The sequence below is a fragment of the Aricia agestis genome, chromosome 22, assembly GCF_905147365.1.
Source record: "Aricia agestis chromosome 22, ilAriAges1.1, whole genome shotgun sequence".
In the NCBI taxonomy this organism is placed as follows: domain Eukaryota; kingdom Metazoa; phylum Arthropoda; class Insecta; order Lepidoptera; family Lycaenidae; genus Aricia; species Aricia agestis.
The window spans coordinates 7,342,399-7,359,745 of record NC_056427.1 but is presented as its reverse complement, the minus strand read 5'-3'; the positions used below and the strand labels follow the sequence as shown (position 1 = coordinate 7,359,745).

The window sequence follows — 17,347 nt, the reverse complement described above, 5'->3', positions numbered from 1 at the left end:
TGTAAGGAGCTAAGGTTAATTTTAGATTGGCATAAAATAGTACAGTGCTCCCAAAGTGATAATGCGCATAGAAATTTTCGTAATTTTTCGGCAACGATCGTATTCCGCTTTGCAGCGACGTAAAGGCGCCTTACGTTGCTTGCTTGGACGTTACCATGGTAACGCCGCGATGGCTTCCCGGTGAGTAAGCGACAGCGGACAGCCGGCTATATGATATTTACTTCTATTTCCTTTGAACAAGGTGCAAAATGCAAGTTTCATAGATTCGGGTGTTTCCGTGATTACGACAATTAGCGAAGATTTCCATGCGCATTATTAATTTAGGAGTACTGTATATCGATTGGTGGAGGGAGATTGGAGGGTCACGAGTTTGATGGGTCACAAAATGGCGTCAAGAGATTGGCGGGGGGTCACGATATTAGAGGGAGATGATTGGGGGTCCCTCACCCCAAATCTGTGTTGTGAATTGTGATTTTTTTATTTTTATGAAGGGGGCAAACGTCCGTCGCCCATGGACACTCGCAGCATCAGAAGAGCTGCAGGTGCGTTGCCGGCCTTTTAGAGGGAATAGGGTAATAGGGGAGGGTAGGAATGAGAAGGGAAGGGAATAGGGGAGGGTAGGAAAGGGATTAGGGTAGGGGATTGGGCCTCCGGTAAACTCACTCACTCGGCGAAACACAGCACAAGCGCTATTTCACGCCGGTTTTCTGTGAGAACGTGGTATTTCTTAGGGTAGGGGATTGGGCCTCCGGTAAACTCACTCACTCGGCGAAACACAGCACAAGCGCTGTTTCACGCCGGTTTTCTGTGAGAACGTGGTATTTCTCCGATCGAGCCAGCCCATTCGTACCGAAGCATGGCTCTCCCACGTGATGGGGGGGTCACGAGATTTGGGGGTTAATTTGAACCCACCTTGTCCATATTAATGGTCTTCTTCAGCTGTATCTTCGTGTCCTTATCATCTTTATCATCCACCTGGTCTGTGTTCACCCTCGCGTGGTACCAACCAGTGACGGCGGTTTGGCGACGTTTCTTCGGTTTGATGTTCCCCTCTTCGTCCATTTTGAGATCCACGTATGCTTCTTCCTCGTCGTCTGAAACGAGTAATAACGTAATGTAATGTACTGTAAAAGTAGCAACGCTGAAAGATATTTTTTTATGATTTGCATGGGCAAGCGCCCCTGTGTCAGAGACTTTTCCATACAAAATTTTAAAAAAAGTTGCTCTTTAAGTGCTGCTACTTTCACAGTGAACACTATACTATTTATTGGACTCATATGCACCATAAAGTATTATCAGTTATCACTTAGTTTTGTTACACCTTGTATAGTACAAATTATAAAAGTATAATATAAATATATATCTGTTACGTAACACAAGTCCTCGGGTACTTAGCAAGCGGTGTGAAAATATGTCCACAGATATTATTATTATTTACCACATACCTAATAACAGGTCTCTCTTATCGCCCCGCAGCAAATCAATCTTCTTCGTCTCTTTCACTTCATCTTCTGTGTTCGTCTTCTCTACTTCTGTCACGGAATCTTCTAGAACTTCTTTATCCTCTTCTTTCGGTTCTGATACTGTTGGTTCGTCTTTAATTTCCTGTAAATGAAATAAGTGATATAAGCTAGTTATTACATAATATAAATACGAAAATGTTCATTTTAAATTTTAGTGTTTTATTTTTAATGTATTATTTTAGTGTGTTGTATGAAAAAAATGAAGTCTCGGGAAAGTGAAATTATATAGGTTTAAGTGCATATCAGTAACTAGATGACAGCTGTAACTTTACTGCTAGGCACGTAAGCCTTTATAATTTCACTTACAGTTCGACAAGGCTTTATTTGAACGTGGCGAGAAAAGGAACTAAACGCTTCTATCATAGAAAAACGTCATTTTTGACATATGTTTGACAGTTCTCCTTTACCAGCAGCGCTCCCGTCAATGTCATCGACGTAACACGTTCAAATAAAGCCTTGTCGAACTGTAAATCCATATACATTATAAATGCGAAAGTGTGTCTGTCTGTCTGTCTGTTACCTCTTCACGCCCGAATTGCTGAACCGATTTGGCTGAAAATTGGTATGGAGATACTTTGAGTCCCGGGAAAGGACATAGGATACTTTTTATCCCAGAAAAATGTACGATTCCCGCGCGATAAACGAATTTTGGTGCAACGGAGTTGCGGGTATCATCTAGTAATATATAATTTTTTGATTTTTTTTAATAATTTACTTTGAATATCTTACATCTTTGATCTCTCTTTGTGTCCACACCAATTTAATCGCCTCTTTCTTGTCGCTCGTCTTCAAAACCTGTAGAAATTAAAAATATTTACATAAATTTGTGTCAGATAAAAAAAATTGAAGTCCATTTTAACGACGTTGTGGTTACTACAGCTGTTACACAAGTTGTACCAGTTTTGGAGTCCAAAATTATTATTGCTACTAATTTAATATGATATTTTAATTCGAAGCAATACATAATACAAGAAACAAAAACAAGAAACCGAAACAAGAAAAAAAAGAAACAAATACAAGAAACAAAAATAAAATTATTTTTTATAACAGCCCCATACAACAAACTTTTTTGCTCTATAGTCTATATATGTAATGGCTTATCTTATCTATGGCTACTCGTTAATTTTATTTGTATTTGATTCACTAATAATAAGATCAAAACATAATAAATACCCTTAGGGCCGCTTGCACGTAAAGTATTGAGTTAATTAAATAATTCCGAGTTTATTAATTCAAGTTAAATTTAACACTAACTCGAAGTTTGACTTGCATGAACAAAAATAACCCAAGGTTTACTAACCCAACCTTTTTTTCTTTATGTTGGCAATCTTTTGTGTTAAACATGTGTCAAAATAAAATTCACTTACTCTGATATCCGACCAAACGCAAAAGAGCGAACGATGAATGACATACGTATTCTCTTCTCGCTCACACAACAAGAATACGTATAAGTCTTATTCTTTATGTCAAATCTTTAAATGAAACATTGCCTTCGGGCGACTTTTAGGTAGCGGCGTGCATTGTTATGGCCATTGAGGTACTATAGACTGGAGAGAGCCTTATATCGGTGTATAAGCGTCAAAAGCGTGTAATGTTATGTCCTACTTACTAGGACATAACAAAGGAGTCGGTCTGCATATTTCATGTAATAAAAGTGTTAATAAAGGTTTTTAGTGAACATTTAATGCTAGATATTGTTGAGTTCTGTGGTTCCGCTAAATAATAAACCATAAGAATGGTCAAAGAATGCCTCAAACACGTGGATTTAACATTAAATACGTAAGTTTTGAACAACGTTTTTTGGGCTTTTCAATCGGTATTTTTGTAAGCTAAAAAGATAAAATTAAGTTTATTAATCCCTTATTCGTGCTAAAATTGTCAAATCAATTAATAATTTGGCTATAAAAATAGCATAGCTTTTTACGTGTGTTTACGGATTCTCATCACTTGAACTATAGTTAATCGATATCATGAACTAATTGACTTTCTTTCCTGTATCATAATGTGCTTCGAAATAATCGACAAACAGAAACATTCCAGAAAATAAACGCACACTACTTGTATGAAAATAAGCACAAAATGGCCACGCGATGACGGGCTAAAAGGGCCCATTCACGGCAGGACTGCACGGCAGTCCTGCAGTGAATGGGCCTCACTGATTGGTTCACACTCGGTGTTGCCGGCCGGAAACACCGAGTGTGAACCAATCAGTGACGCCCATTCACTGCAGGACTGCCGTGCAGTCCTGCCGTGAATGGGCTTTTTAAGACTACATCTATACTATAATACTTTATCTATGGTTATGGCATTGTTCTGTGGTTGTGCGTTGGCGATTGATCGTTCGTGGTTAGAGAAAACATAGAAATGGCTGTATGGGTAACGCTCCCTTTGCCTGTCCCGACCGGAACGAATTAAAAAAAAAAGGTCGTTCGTATTTAAAGGATGTAGAGTTCGACAAGGCTGTTTATGAACGTGGCGAGAAAAGGAACTATAGTTTGTGCGTTTTAAGATGATATAGGTGACAGTTTTCATGTTTCTTGCTACGGGTTTTTTACAAGAAAACAAAAAAAATCAAAATGTAATAAATTATATTCCATCTACAAAAACAAATGTTTCCTATAATTGTAAATGAATAAAAATGAAAAGTTGCTAAATGCTATTAATAAAAATTATAAATATTAACTGTGAAATAGGAGTATAAAATTATTGTTAGGAAAACATTTGAAAAATGTCATATGCATGAAACGGAACTTATGTCAATAGAGATTGACTCTGTTGAATCGAAATCAAATCGATAAAAAAGGGCGGCCATCTTAAATCGCCGGCACCACTGAAATGTCAGTACGAAATCGATAATTTCGATTGCAATTCCTTTACGAAGTGATTCGATATTTTTAAACTATCGATTAATTTTTGTTAGGTAACTTCCCTACTATTATCAATTATAATGTGTCACGCATATCATCATAAAACGCACAAACTATAACGCTTCTATCATACAAAAACGTCATTTTTGACAGTTCTCCTTTACCAGCAGGCAGCAGCGCACATTGACTGACATTGACACATTCAATTAAAGCCTTGTCGAACTGTATTTAAGGTCAAATTCCGTACTAGAGTTCAACAAGGCTGTATAAGAACGTGGCGAGAAAAGGAACTAACGCTTCTATCATACAAAAACGTCATTTTTGACAGTTCTCCTTTACCAGCAGCGCACATTGACTGACATTGACACATTCAATTAAAGCCTTGTCGGTACATCCAATATCCAACATCTCTCGTTGATTGTGCCTTCGTGTAGAATATTGTGATAATTTGTATAGAAAATGCTAAAGAAGACTCGTTCGCGTGGTCCAAACTTCACAAAAAGTGAAAGTCTGCTTCTTTGTGACATTATATCAGAATATAAAAGCATAATTGAAAATAAGAAAACTGATGGTGCTAATCTTCATCAAAAACAAGAAGCATGGATTAAAATTACGGAGAAATTCAATGCTGTTGCTCATGGGCATCATCGCACTGTAGAAAGCCTACAGATGAATTATAAAAATTTGAAAAAAAAGGTGAAAAAAAAGGCTTCAGATGCTAAAATGGATATTCCAGGTTAGTACAAAAAAGATTGTTTTATTGTCACTCACTCAAATAGTTAATTGTTTTTGCTTGTTTCTCTTTTTGGTAGGCAGAGCATTAAACGTAAAGGTCAGTATAGACTAAAGATAATCATTACCTATCTCAAGTAGCAGATTTGGGCAAATAATTTTATATATTAAGTACAAAAACGATACTGTTAAGCTTACAAGCCCATCAGTTATAAAATAGCCCAAGCGCTCGAATATATTCCATATTATTTAAGTACATTGAAGGATTCACAGCATTCTATGTTTTTCTTTCATCCCCGGAGTAGTATGGAAGAATAGTTTTACTTTTAAACATAATAATGTAAGTACTTACATAAAAATCATTAAGATTTCATATTATGTTTAATATGTATTTTTGTTTGTAGTGGAGAGAGCAACCCTCGTACAAAAAATAGAGGAATATGGTACCTCATCCGAAGCCTGGGAGCAGGTAGCTGCTACTACAAGATCATCAAAACATGTTTGTCAGAGCTTGTTTAACATCATGGCTAAAGAGGTCAACACTAAAGATAAACAATTTAAAAAGCACATCATGGGTACAGGTAAATTACTTAGTTATACGGTATACCTATTACATAATATGAATAACATTTTCTAAATTTTCTTTTCTTTAATTTTTCATTGTTGTTTTTAGGAGGTGGAGCACCACTAAAATCTGACGATGACCCCTTACTAGACAAAGTAAAAAGTTTGGTTGGGCGTGGGCATGAGGAAATGGAATATATTGCTGTTCAAAAGGAATTAATAAAATTACAACTAATCGAAGAACAGGAAAAATTGGAACATAACCGTTTGCTAAGAAATATGGAATTGGAAGATGCTAGGTTAAAATATGAACACAATGAAAAGTTGAGGAAATTAGAATTAGAGAAATTTTATAAATAGAAACAAATAAAACTTTATGAAATATACTTTTATTTTATTTTAGAGGCATTTTGACATTAAAAATATAATAAGGTTAATCTCCCAAAATGTTGAGTTATAACTTATAAGCACTTCATGTGCATGCTGCCCACGTGTGTTTCTGAACCCATTGCCATTGGACAATGAGGTTTGAATTTCTTGATCATCCTCGAATATAGGAGGATATTCTGGATCAGTTGGAGGTTCTTTATAATTTCTTAGTCTTGCCAAATTATGTAAAACACAAGTAGCTATTATTATGCCAGGTATTCTCCTTAAGACGAGTCAACACTGCCGTTTTTCCATACAAACGCTGTCCCCTGTTTCCTCCCTGGATAATGCCGGTAGAGTTATGATTTTTTTCCTGAATATCTATGGCCACTATTAGCATGTCCCTATGTTTTCTTTTTTTTTCATAATTTTATTATTAAAAAAGATAAGACCGTCCAAAAACCCAAAAAAATGGCCAGATTTTCCTCTGTGTTCAAACACCCAGAAAACAAAACTGGCTAAAATATACAAAAAAAAAAAATAGAACATAGGAACACAGCTCAAGCCTTGCTTTAATGAACAAAGTACTTAAATCGGTTAAGTTTTGGAGAAGGAATCAGCGGACAACGAATCGAAGATTTTCTGTTCTTTTATTAGAACTTTTGTCGTGTTGTCTCTATCGCGCTCTGCGGTGGGAGACTTGAGATTGGTGAGCAATACATTTTCAAATACCTATTTTCAATTTCTCTCGCCCCTGGTGTATCCTTTTAAATATACTTGAATTCCTCTGGTCACAATAGGGAATCTTCTTGAAACACCAAATGTTCGCTCGATTGTGTTCCTGGTTCGTATCTGTGATTCATTATACAGAATTCTTGACGTGAATTCTGTCACTCGGTGTATATCGCCATCACTCTTCAGCGACTTGTACACGAGCGAGAAGAGTATTGCATAGCTGTTATCGCGGGATTTGAGCGCGGCGACCGAATCTAGAAATTCCGTAACGAAAAAACCTAACATCCGTAACGAAAAACCTAACAACCGTAACGAAAAAAAACCTAACACCCCCTTAACGTCTAACCATCCATATCATAGCCATTATCAAACGTCTTTTCAACTCGGACGACTTCGGCACGTTTGTGTCCGTGCGACTAGACGTATGTGTGTACACTAAATACTATGCAGTAGCTTTACCGCGGCAGTCCGCGAGTGCCACTCGTATCTCACCTGTGATATCAGGAACAGCATGCCGCAAGCCTGCGCGGGGTTGAGGTAGCAGCACAGCTGCAGCAGTCGCTTGACGAACGCGGTCACTCGGTGTATATCGCCATCCCTCTTCAGCGACTTGTACACGAGCGAGAAGAGCAGAGCCGAGTGAGTCGTGTTGAATATGTCGGGAGTGGATAGCTTCCGGTAGAGGGCCGTGTAGTATCTGTGGAATTAAAGATAAATAAATAAAACTCCCAAAACAAGACTGGAAAAAGCCTAACGCCCAATTTCACCAACGTCTGTTAACAGCTTGTTAATATAATACAGTGCTATCAAACAAAAAAGGCAGATTAACCGAGTAGTGGTACTAGTAAATATCCGACCTTGGCGAAATGGGCACGAAAATATTTGTCGGATTATTCCGACCTTGGCGGCTAAAGGGTTAAAATGTTGTCTTCTCTTTCATTCATATGAAAAACGAGAGAGGGGACGTGATACTAATTCGAGCATTAATTTTTAAAAGTCGTTAGTGCGATTGGGCTTAAATTTTTCACTTCCGAAGTTGATGATGAACAATTGCTAAGAAACTCACTCTAGAATAATAGGTGATGATGAACTAGAGCCTGTCGTGTTGTCGACAGTACGTCGTGCTACTGTCTACAGTGTGTCTTGTTGCTGTTGACAACGTTTCACGTTGCTGTCGGCAGTCTGTTGCTGTCGATAATCTGTCGTGTTGCTGTCGACATTCTGTCGAATTATCGAGCTTTTACTAACCTATCAGCAGATCCCTGCGAGGCATCACTAACTAGATGCAATAGCGCTAGCGCGTGCACAGCTACTCCCAGCGGCGCTAGATGGACCAGTATAATTTGTAGTGCTGCTATATATGATCTGCTGTCGACTGTTTGTCGTGTTGCTGTAGACAGTCTGTCGCGTTACTGTCGACAATCTGTCGCGTTGCTGTCGACAGTCTGTCGTGTTGCTGTCGATAGACTGTCGTGTCACTGTCTATAATCTGTCGACAACCTGTCGATCTGTCTGAAAGCTTACTACTAACCTGTCAGCAGATCCCTGCGACGCGTCGCTAACTAGATGTAAGAGCGCTAGCGCGTGCACTGCTACTCCGAGGGGCGCGAGATGGACCAGTCTATGTAGAGCAGCTATATGATCTGCTGTCGATAATCTGTCGTGTTCCGCGTAGGGGTACGCGCGCTTGACGCCGGTCAGTATAGCCGACATGAGGCGCGAGTCGATTTCACCCTGGAAAGTAGGTTAAACAATTAATTATAATGGGCGTATATGTTGGACAAATGTATGAATTTATAATAGTCGAAATGTTGCCCTCAACATTTACTCCGTTACGCCAAAATTATATTATCGCGCGGCACGGGCGTATATATAGCTTTGATAAGGGGTCCCTAACGTAAAAAAGCGGCCAAGTGCGAGTTGGAATCGCCCATGATGGGTTCCGCAGCAGCAAATAGGCAACGTGTTTAGGAAAGCAAAAAAAAATTAAAATCGATGCGGTACACGTGTACCGCATCGATTTTAATCGGCAAGGTAGTATATCATTGTCGAAATTGGACAATTAAGATGGATAGTAATGAGGAGATCTGGACCCCCAGGACACCCCCCTTATATACGCCCATGTCGCGCGCGACCCGTACATTTTTCTGGGATAAAGTGTCCTTACCCGGGACTCAAAGTATCTGTACACCAAATTACAGCAAAATCGGTTCAGCGGTTTGACGTGAATATGTAACAGACAGACGGACACACTTTCGCATTTATAATATTAGAATGGCTTAAATAACAATTTGCCCATAAAGTTAATAATATACCTAGCGGAATAGAGAAACAAAGGCCTGAGCAAGAGAGATGTCACTATCAGTAACACTGCGTGGTAAAAAGAGACGTGTAATACATGACAGCAGCACTCTTTTTTTGACGTCCAGTCGGCACGTGCCGCACGTTGACAATTTAACCTCATAGAAATCACGTTCAATCATGCTTGTGTAAGTGTATAACATACACATATTTTTACACACAGATGAAACCGATTTCGGTTTCGTTTGACAGCTCGAGATTGTTGCTCTATTCCACTAGGTATATTAACTTTAATATGCATTTACCAAACTAAAAGTAGCTTCGTAAGAAAGAACGAAATTACGACCTGCAAATCTTCAAACAGAGAGCTTCCCTCTTAAAAGGCAACGCACCTGCAGCTCTAATGTTGGCAGTGTCCATGGGCGACGGTAGTTGCTTTCCATCAGGTGACCTGTTTGCTCGTTTGGCCTCTTATTTTATAAAAAAAATTCTTCTTCATCTCAACTCACCTTCTTGATAGAAGCTTTGAAGAACGAGAAATATATCCGTATGAGGTTCTCAGCGATGCGCGCGTCGTCTTTACCGAGATAGAACTGGTTGAGGAAGCACACACCGTAGTATTGAGCTCGGGGTGAGATGTTGTTTCTGAAAAAAATATAGAGCTCATCCACATGTTACCCGCACAACTTTTAGATCGGTTAACAAAAAGGAGCTTTTTGTTTAAAAAGACTTTGGCCTGTCAGGTAGTGTCATGTGGGCTGCGCACAACTTTTAGATCGTTCGACAAAAATGATCATCGACATGTTACGCTAGTTTTATTTTATTTTTTATTTATTTATTTAAATGCACAAAATACATTACAATCCCAACTAAACAATTTAATATACATTTAAATGTAAGATTTAAATCGCAACGTAACAAATACGTGCACACATTAAAATTAAAATATTAACATAAAACTAGCACATTTTTTGGTTTTTAACTTAACGCAGTACATTTGGACGTTACTTATTTCACTCATAAGTTGCAGAGGTAAATATGCTATGGAGGATGTCTTTGACGATTTTAATATATTTATTACGGTTGTGTTCAAAAATGTCCAACTTTAAGCTGTATTTAGCTAATTCATTATATTTTCTAGCCATACGTGTTAAAGGGTTAAAGTAAGAAATATTATTCTTGTAGACCTGTAAAGCAAATAAATTTGTACGATGAGCTCTACGTGCAATAGACTTGGTATTTAAGCTAATTTCAGATAGTAATTCCGACGAATCAACAATATTATGCACAATTTTATAGAAGAACAACAAGTCAAAAAATATGCGTCTATTTTCAAGGGTCTCTATTTTGAAATGCATAAGCCTATCATGGTAATTTAAATTTGATCGACCGGGAAAATGACGATAGCAAATGATTTTAAGAAATTTTCTCTGGACACGTTCAATGTCCTCTATATGTATTTTATAATTAGGGGACCATATAGGGCTTCCATATTCTAACGTAGTTCTTACAAGAGCGGAAAATAAGTATAAGGCACTACTAGGCTTTTTAAACTCCTTTGTATTCCTTAAAACAAATCCCTGGAGTTGGTTAGCCTTGCTAGTAATATATTCATAATGTGCCCTAAATGACAATTTATCATCAAAAAGGATTCCTAAGTCCTTAACTACAGTTACACGATTATAATGTTTGACCATTAATAGCGTAGCTCCAGGTAATTTTTTTCCTTTTTAGGGTAAACGATATAACTGAACACTTATTAGTGTTTAAGTACATACGATTTTTAATGCACCAATTTGAAATAGCATCGATATCTCTTTGAAGAGATATCGATGCTATTTCAAAGCAATCGTCTGTGTTTGATATTAAAGCGAAAATTTTCAAATCATCGGCGTACAAGAGGCAGTTACAGCATAACATTTTAATCAAGTCATTGATAAATATTACAAAAAGGAGAGGCCCAAGATGAGATCCCTGGGACACTCCTGACGTTACAGTAGTAGATGAAGAAGAAGTAAAACTCCTGTTAGTAAGGTATGAACATATCCATCTATATAAATTACCATGTATCCCATAAGACGCTAGTTTATCACAGAGCAGGTGATGGTTGACTTTGTCAAATGCCTTAGAAAAATCTGTGTAAATAGAGTCTACTTGACCTCCCACAGAGAACGCTTTACATAGATAATTTTTGTATTCTAATAAATTAGTAACTGTCGAGCGACCCTTAACAAAACCATGCTGCTTGTGTGAAATAAGTGGTTTTATATGATTATAAATGTGATAATGGACTAAGGATTCAAATAATTTTGCAAAACATGAGGGAATACCTATGGGCCTGTAATTTTCGCTAGTGTCATATAGGCTGCGCACAACTTTTAGATCGTTCGAGAAACATTTTTTTTGTAAAGGGCTGTCAGTGTCGCCAGGGTTAACTGCGGTATCCAACCACGAAAACCCTTTGATACGATCTTGATTCTGGGAACATAATATGTTACGCAATTTTTAAATGTTAAATGGGTTGTTTACAGTAGACATAATATGAATAAAATGGTAGCCATAGCGTATCGAGCCAAAGAGTAAGTGGTTCTCACTATCTCCCTCTCTCTCTTTGTACGTGTGTGTGCGAGTGCGTGCGTGTGTGTGTTCTGGTCATGTGCGTGTGTGTACCTGAACAGCATCTTCTCTATCTCGGCCAACACGACGGCCTTCATGTTGGGATGGTTGTAGAGCAGCTGGCACAGGTGGTATATCGCCTTGGACGACACGCCCTGGCTCGGGTCTCCGAGTTTGTTGATTATGTTGGTTAGCAGCATCTGGGGAAATGTGTGGTTTGGAAATATTATTCATAAAATATAGACTATAGAGCAGTGTTTCCCAACCTTCTTTAGCCACGGACCCCCAGGAAGTCAAGCACAGTTTTCACGGACCTCCTTAATAAAATAAACAGCAAAAAAATCGGATTACGTATGGTCCAGAGATGACACCGCGGACCTCCAAACAAATACTCGCGGACTCCACAGGGTCCGCGGACCACAGGTTGGGAAACACTGCTATAGAGGTTAAGGAGACTTTCCGATCTTTGCAATCAACAAAAAATTCAACAAAACTTGGTTGACTACTGAACCCTAAAACGGAACCCTAACAAGCCGATTTTTGTATATTGGTTTATTAACCATACCTAATACAAACAAATCAGCTTGTTAGGGTATATAATTTAAAAGTAACATTGTCCTACAAATAGAACAATCCATATTTTAGGACCATCAATTCAAAGTATGAAATCCTTTCCATCACTGTTAGCTACCATTTTCAAGATTTTTGGCAGATAAAAATGTTGTTTGTCTTATCAAAATGAAGCTACTCACAAAAAATTAGCTTAATATTAATAAAAAATTGTTCTAGGGCTCCCGTACTACTTATCCAAGTTGCTTTGTAGTGGCGTAGAACAAAAAAAGCAAAAAACCATACCTTCTCTCTCTCCGGATGATGCATCAGCAGGTAGGACATGGCACTGACAGCTTTCTCCTTATTGGTCTCCACGGAGTCATGGGCGAATTTGTTGAGTGCTTCGACATAGGCTGTAATATAATGTGGTGTTAATTAACATTAGTCATGCAATGTAGGAGGAATTATATGTGTGAAAGTGTGTCTTTTTGTCGGTTTGTTAATCGTTAAAGCTTATACAGCTTAACATTAGACATGGACGCAGCGAGGTACGAGCAGAGGGGGGAGTTTCATACCTAAACGTGGAGCGGAGAGAGTAGAGGGGTGAGAGGGGAGGCATTCAATCCCAGTTTGCTCGCTCATAATTTGTTTTTAACTCACCTTCAATACTATTGTGAGATACTCATGTTAAAAATCATGAAATCGAAGTGTAGGATTTTCTTAATCTGCCTCCCCCCCCAAAGACCTACGACACCCCCCCCTCTCATGTCGAATCCTGGCTACGCCCATGACATTAGATATTTTGAGAGATATTTTGGGCCTGGGAAGGATCATTCATGTTAAATTAGTTTCTTTTTGTATGTTTTATCAGTACTGTTATTTATTACTATTTACTACAGTGTCGTGTCTGTCGATAATCTGCCTGTCTTCACACTTTAAAGGGCTGAACCGATTTTGATGGCTATTGGAGATTTCTGCAACAAAACATTCCCTATGTTTTTGTTGCTTACAAATGTATGGCAATGAACTTTATTAATTTCCACTTTACTTCTAACCAATTTTGATAAAATTGGTATGGCGGATACTTTGTTCCTTTTTTTTTTATGAAATAAGGGGGCAAACGAGCAAACGGGTCACCTGATGGAAAGCAACTTCCGTTGCCCATGGACACTCGCAGCATCAGAAGAGCTGCAGGTACGTTGCCGGCCTTTTAAGAGGGAATAGGGTAATAGGGGAGGGGAGGTTTTGCTATGAGAACCAACCATACAGGCGGAGGCGAAAGTTAGTAACTAAGCAAACAAAATAACTCACTTCCATACAACTCCTTCAACTGATCTTCATAATACCACAGCTTCAGTACATTCCGCCTCGCCTGCTTGTTGCCTGACGTCATCTCATCGATATGCCCGAGTGGATGCTGCTCGAATGTCCGGAGTTTGGTGTCCGGGATGAGAAGTTCTGATATGAGCAGCTCGGAGAGAGCATCTGGAAGGATCGAAAATTATTAATATAGGCAACACACAGCTTTAAGCTGGTTTCAGACTACGCTATAATATAATAGCATATAGTATATAGCTCATAGCATAAGAACATCGTGCACCATACATAGCATATAGCAAGCCAATTATATTATAATATAGTACAGTACAGTGTGAATGTGTCCATAACAATGTATGGTGCGCGATATTCTTGTACTATGAGCTATATTATACTACTAGCTTTTGCCCGCGGCTTCGCTCGCGTTAAGAAGTATTATTATATACAAACTTTCATCCCCTATTTTAACTCCTTGGGGTTGGAATTTATTAAAATCCTTTCTTAGCGGACGCCTTAGTCATAACATCTACCTGCATGCAAAATTTTTAAAAAGAAACCGAAATTGGTTTCATCTGTGTGTAAAAATATGTGTACGTATACACTTACACAAGCATGATTGAACATGAATTCTATGAGATTAAATTGTCAACGTGCGGCACGTGCCGACTGGACGTAAAAAAAAGAGTGCTGCTGTCATGTATCATACGTCTCTTTTTACCGCGCATTGTTACTGATAGTGACATCTCACTTGCTCAGGCCTTTGTTTCTCTATTCCGCTAGGTATATTAACTTTATGGTTGAGACTTAAGATGAAGTCTGAAGACTTACCTATTATAACAATACCATCCTTCTTCTTAGCTGGCTTCACATTGTTTATAAGATTTCTCAAAGCTGTTAAGTTGTATATTGGATTATCCTGAAAAAAATTATAGCACATTTATTGCTATTGCTATATTGCTAACATCACTTTAAAAATATACATAAAGTTAGGGTAAATATAAAACCCTTAAAAAGACCAGAGCATGGGAAATTACAAGAAACTACAACCGAAAATGAAGACTTACATATACATTAGACCGGTTCAAAAAAATCGACTATTTTTTTTTTTCAAAACACACAGTGAAATATCTTCCTAGTAATGAAAAAAGAAGCCTGTGAAAACGGGAGCTCTTAATATCAATTTTGAAAGGTCGCTCATCGTGAATTTCTATTTTACGTTTAAATAACATGGGTATTTTTTTTTTTTAAATTTGGAATTTTACAACTCATTTTTGAATTAACATGTCGGGATGAGCGATACATATTTTTGAAGGAAATTGAACGCTCTAAATAAATTGTCTCTTATGTTTTTTCTGTAAGTTCACTCCTTCAAAAGTTATTCGAGTTTAAAATCCAACATGTAATCAATTCAACGTTTTTTTCCTTAATTGTGATATAATAATAATACTTATCTTCAAAAAAAAATATTGTACACTTATTAATTGTATAGTTGATAGCTTTACGTTTAACACGATTATTTTCAGTTGATAAAATTTACGATTTTGATTCTAACTATCAGAACTATGAACAATGAAATGCTACTAACAACAATTGAATATCAATAATCCAACAATGACATTTTAATAAAAAGACGACACTTTAGGAATAATCTTTTTTTATTTATTGAAATGAAAGCATCAAATTTTTATTAAGAGCTCCCGTTTTCACAGGCTTCTTTTTTCATTACTAGGAAGATATTTCACTGCGGGTTTTGAAAAAAAAAAATAGTCGATTTTTTTGAACCGGTCTAATATACATATTACTTTTTATGCATATTTATTACTTTTATTAGAATTTTTATAAAGTTTATATATTTTCATAAGTTTTCACTTCAAAAATATACAGATGGACAGACAGACACACTTTCGCATTTATCAAACGAAGGGCAGAGGAAAAAAAGGAGCTCATTGACATTTTTGTTTTTTTGGATTAACTGTAGCATTTGCTTCTTATTTCTGTGGCCAATCAGATCACTTAATTTTAAACATGATAAAAGGGGCTGAAATGGTGTAAAGTTCTTTAAAAAAAAAAACAAATTTATAATAAAACGCGCTCATTGCATTACATTTAGGTTTAAATCTTTGATTACTGAAACAAAGGCAATGTCAATGAACTCCTTCTTTTCCTGTGCCCTTCAAATGCTTTCAGTATGTTCTGTGTTTATTAGCCACGAGCTTTTGCCCGCGGCTTTGCTCGCGTTAAGAAGTATTATTATATACATACTTTCATCCCCTATTTGAACCCCTTGGGGTTGGAATTTATCAAAATCCTTTCTTAGCGGATACCTATGTCATAACATCTACCTGCATGCCAAATTTCAGCCCGATCCCTCCAGTGGTTTGGGCTGTGCATTGATAGATCACTATGTCAATCAGTCAGTCAGTCACCTTTGAGTTTTATTTAAATAGATTTGTTTGAATGGACGCAGTGTCAATTCAATATTTTTGCATTTGCCGCTCACCTGTATCAATATAGTAGCAGCGGCCACTCTGTCTCCGATTGTTCCTTTAGACAGCAGTGTGCGAGCCCACTGCTGATCTGATGATCCACTTTTGCTGGATTCTGAAAAGGGTTAAGTATACTAATGAATGGTGCAATAATACAGGGTGTTTTATTAGTTATTGGTATGGGCTTACTTGTCTCATAAGCAAGGGTGTCCCCGTGTAATGCACTGCTGGCCTCTTTCCTCAGTTCTTCTATCTTTTCTTGTGACACCGTGTTAGTTGACGATGGTTCTTCTGGCATCTGAAAATGTTAAATAAGAAATACTTATGAAGGTTTCATGACAAGTAGGTATAGACGTGGGAGCTTCGGCACGAATGGGCCAGCTCGCCCGGAGAAATACCATGTTCTCACAGAAAACCGGCGTGAAACAGCTCTTGCGCTGTGTTTTGCTGAGTGAGTGAGTTTACCGGAGGCCCAATCCCCTACCCTCCCCTATTCCCTCTTAAAAGGCCGACAATGATGCTGTGAGTGTCCATGGGCGACGGAAGTTGCTTTCCATCAGGTGACCCGTTTGCTCGTTTGCCCCCTTATTTCATAAAAAAAAAGGTTAAATATATGTTTAATCCTAAGAGGGAGATTGTAAAGCTTTCAAAATGAGTAGATACTTAATATGTGGAAGCATACTCAATAGGGAGATCTCTGACCAAATTGTATGTTTGGTTAGTCCTGAGTTAACTGTTTTAGTTATCAGTTGTAGTATATTTTACAGTTTCATCGAGAGATCACAGACACATTGGTTGAACTATAAATCCAACTTTCCAGTGCTTCTATCTTCTGAAGCCAAGTTGGTAATTATAATATCTCTATTCTATCACTAATGTGACCTCTTCATATTTGCGTTGGGCCCATGATGGATCAAAACAAACATTTCGTAAGCAACGAACGTGTGTGATATATTCGTCTATCTTTCTCCAGGATCAACGTTGATTATGCTATAAACTTTCGCAATCATGGTGGTAATCACGCCAGTATTTACCTGCTGATACCACTTCTTCTTGTCTTCATACTCCAAAGTTTCCGCAAAATGTTTGGCGATACCATAACCCTTCTTTTGATCCTCATTTTTGTCGGCGCGGTCGTAATTTGTGTACGCCTCGTCCACCAATATATTCTCTTCGAACCTCTTATGCTTCATTTTAGTGAAATTTCACTGTAACATTTAGTTTTATTAATTTTAAAGATCTTTATTTTGGTTTCACACGGAACACACGTGAAATTTTGAAAAAT

The 17,347-nt window shown here is 37.7% G+C and overlaps 1 protein-coding gene and 1 long non-coding RNA gene across 2 annotated transcripts in view; one reads left to right on the top strand and one right to left on the bottom strand.

The window, feature by feature from the left end:
• The window catches only part of LOC121738228, a 16,659-nt gene extending 12,701 nt beyond the window's left edge, over nucleotides 1-3,958 (top strand). Inside the window, exon 3 of the long non-coding RNA XR_006037258.1 lies at nucleotides 3,948-3,958. This is a non-coding gene — a long non-coding RNA (uncharacterized LOC121738228). The remainder of the gene's footprint in view (nucleotides 1-3,947) is intronic.
• The window catches only part of LOC121738198 (CCAAT/enhancer-binding protein zeta), a 26,391-nt gene extending 9,044 nt beyond the window's left edge, over nucleotides 1-17,347 (bottom strand). Inside the window, exons 1-13 of the mRNA XM_042130113.1 lie at nucleotides 17,097-17,347; nucleotides 16,252-16,360; nucleotides 16,077-16,177; nucleotides 14,405-14,492; nucleotides 13,571-13,744; nucleotides 12,563-12,672; nucleotides 11,762-11,907; nucleotides 9,601-9,736; nucleotides 8,322-8,524; nucleotides 7,283-7,487; nucleotides 2,253-2,318; nucleotides 1,446-1,605; nucleotides 913-1,094 (exon numbers count right to left, since the gene is read on the bottom strand). Coding sequence (XP_041986047.1) covers nucleotides 913-1,094; nucleotides 1,446-1,605; nucleotides 2,253-2,318; nucleotides 7,283-7,487; nucleotides 8,322-8,524; nucleotides 9,601-9,736; nucleotides 11,762-11,907; nucleotides 12,563-12,672; nucleotides 13,571-13,744; nucleotides 14,405-14,492; nucleotides 16,077-16,177; nucleotides 16,252-16,360; nucleotides 17,097-17,255 — 1,839 coding nt within the window. The 5' untranslated portion in view covers nucleotides 17,256-17,347. The remainder of the gene's footprint in view (nucleotides 1-912; nucleotides 1,095-1,445; nucleotides 1,606-2,252; nucleotides 2,319-7,282; nucleotides 7,488-8,321; nucleotides 8,525-9,600; nucleotides 9,737-11,761; nucleotides 11,908-12,562; nucleotides 12,673-13,570; nucleotides 13,745-14,404; nucleotides 14,493-16,076; nucleotides 16,178-16,251; nucleotides 16,361-17,096) is intronic.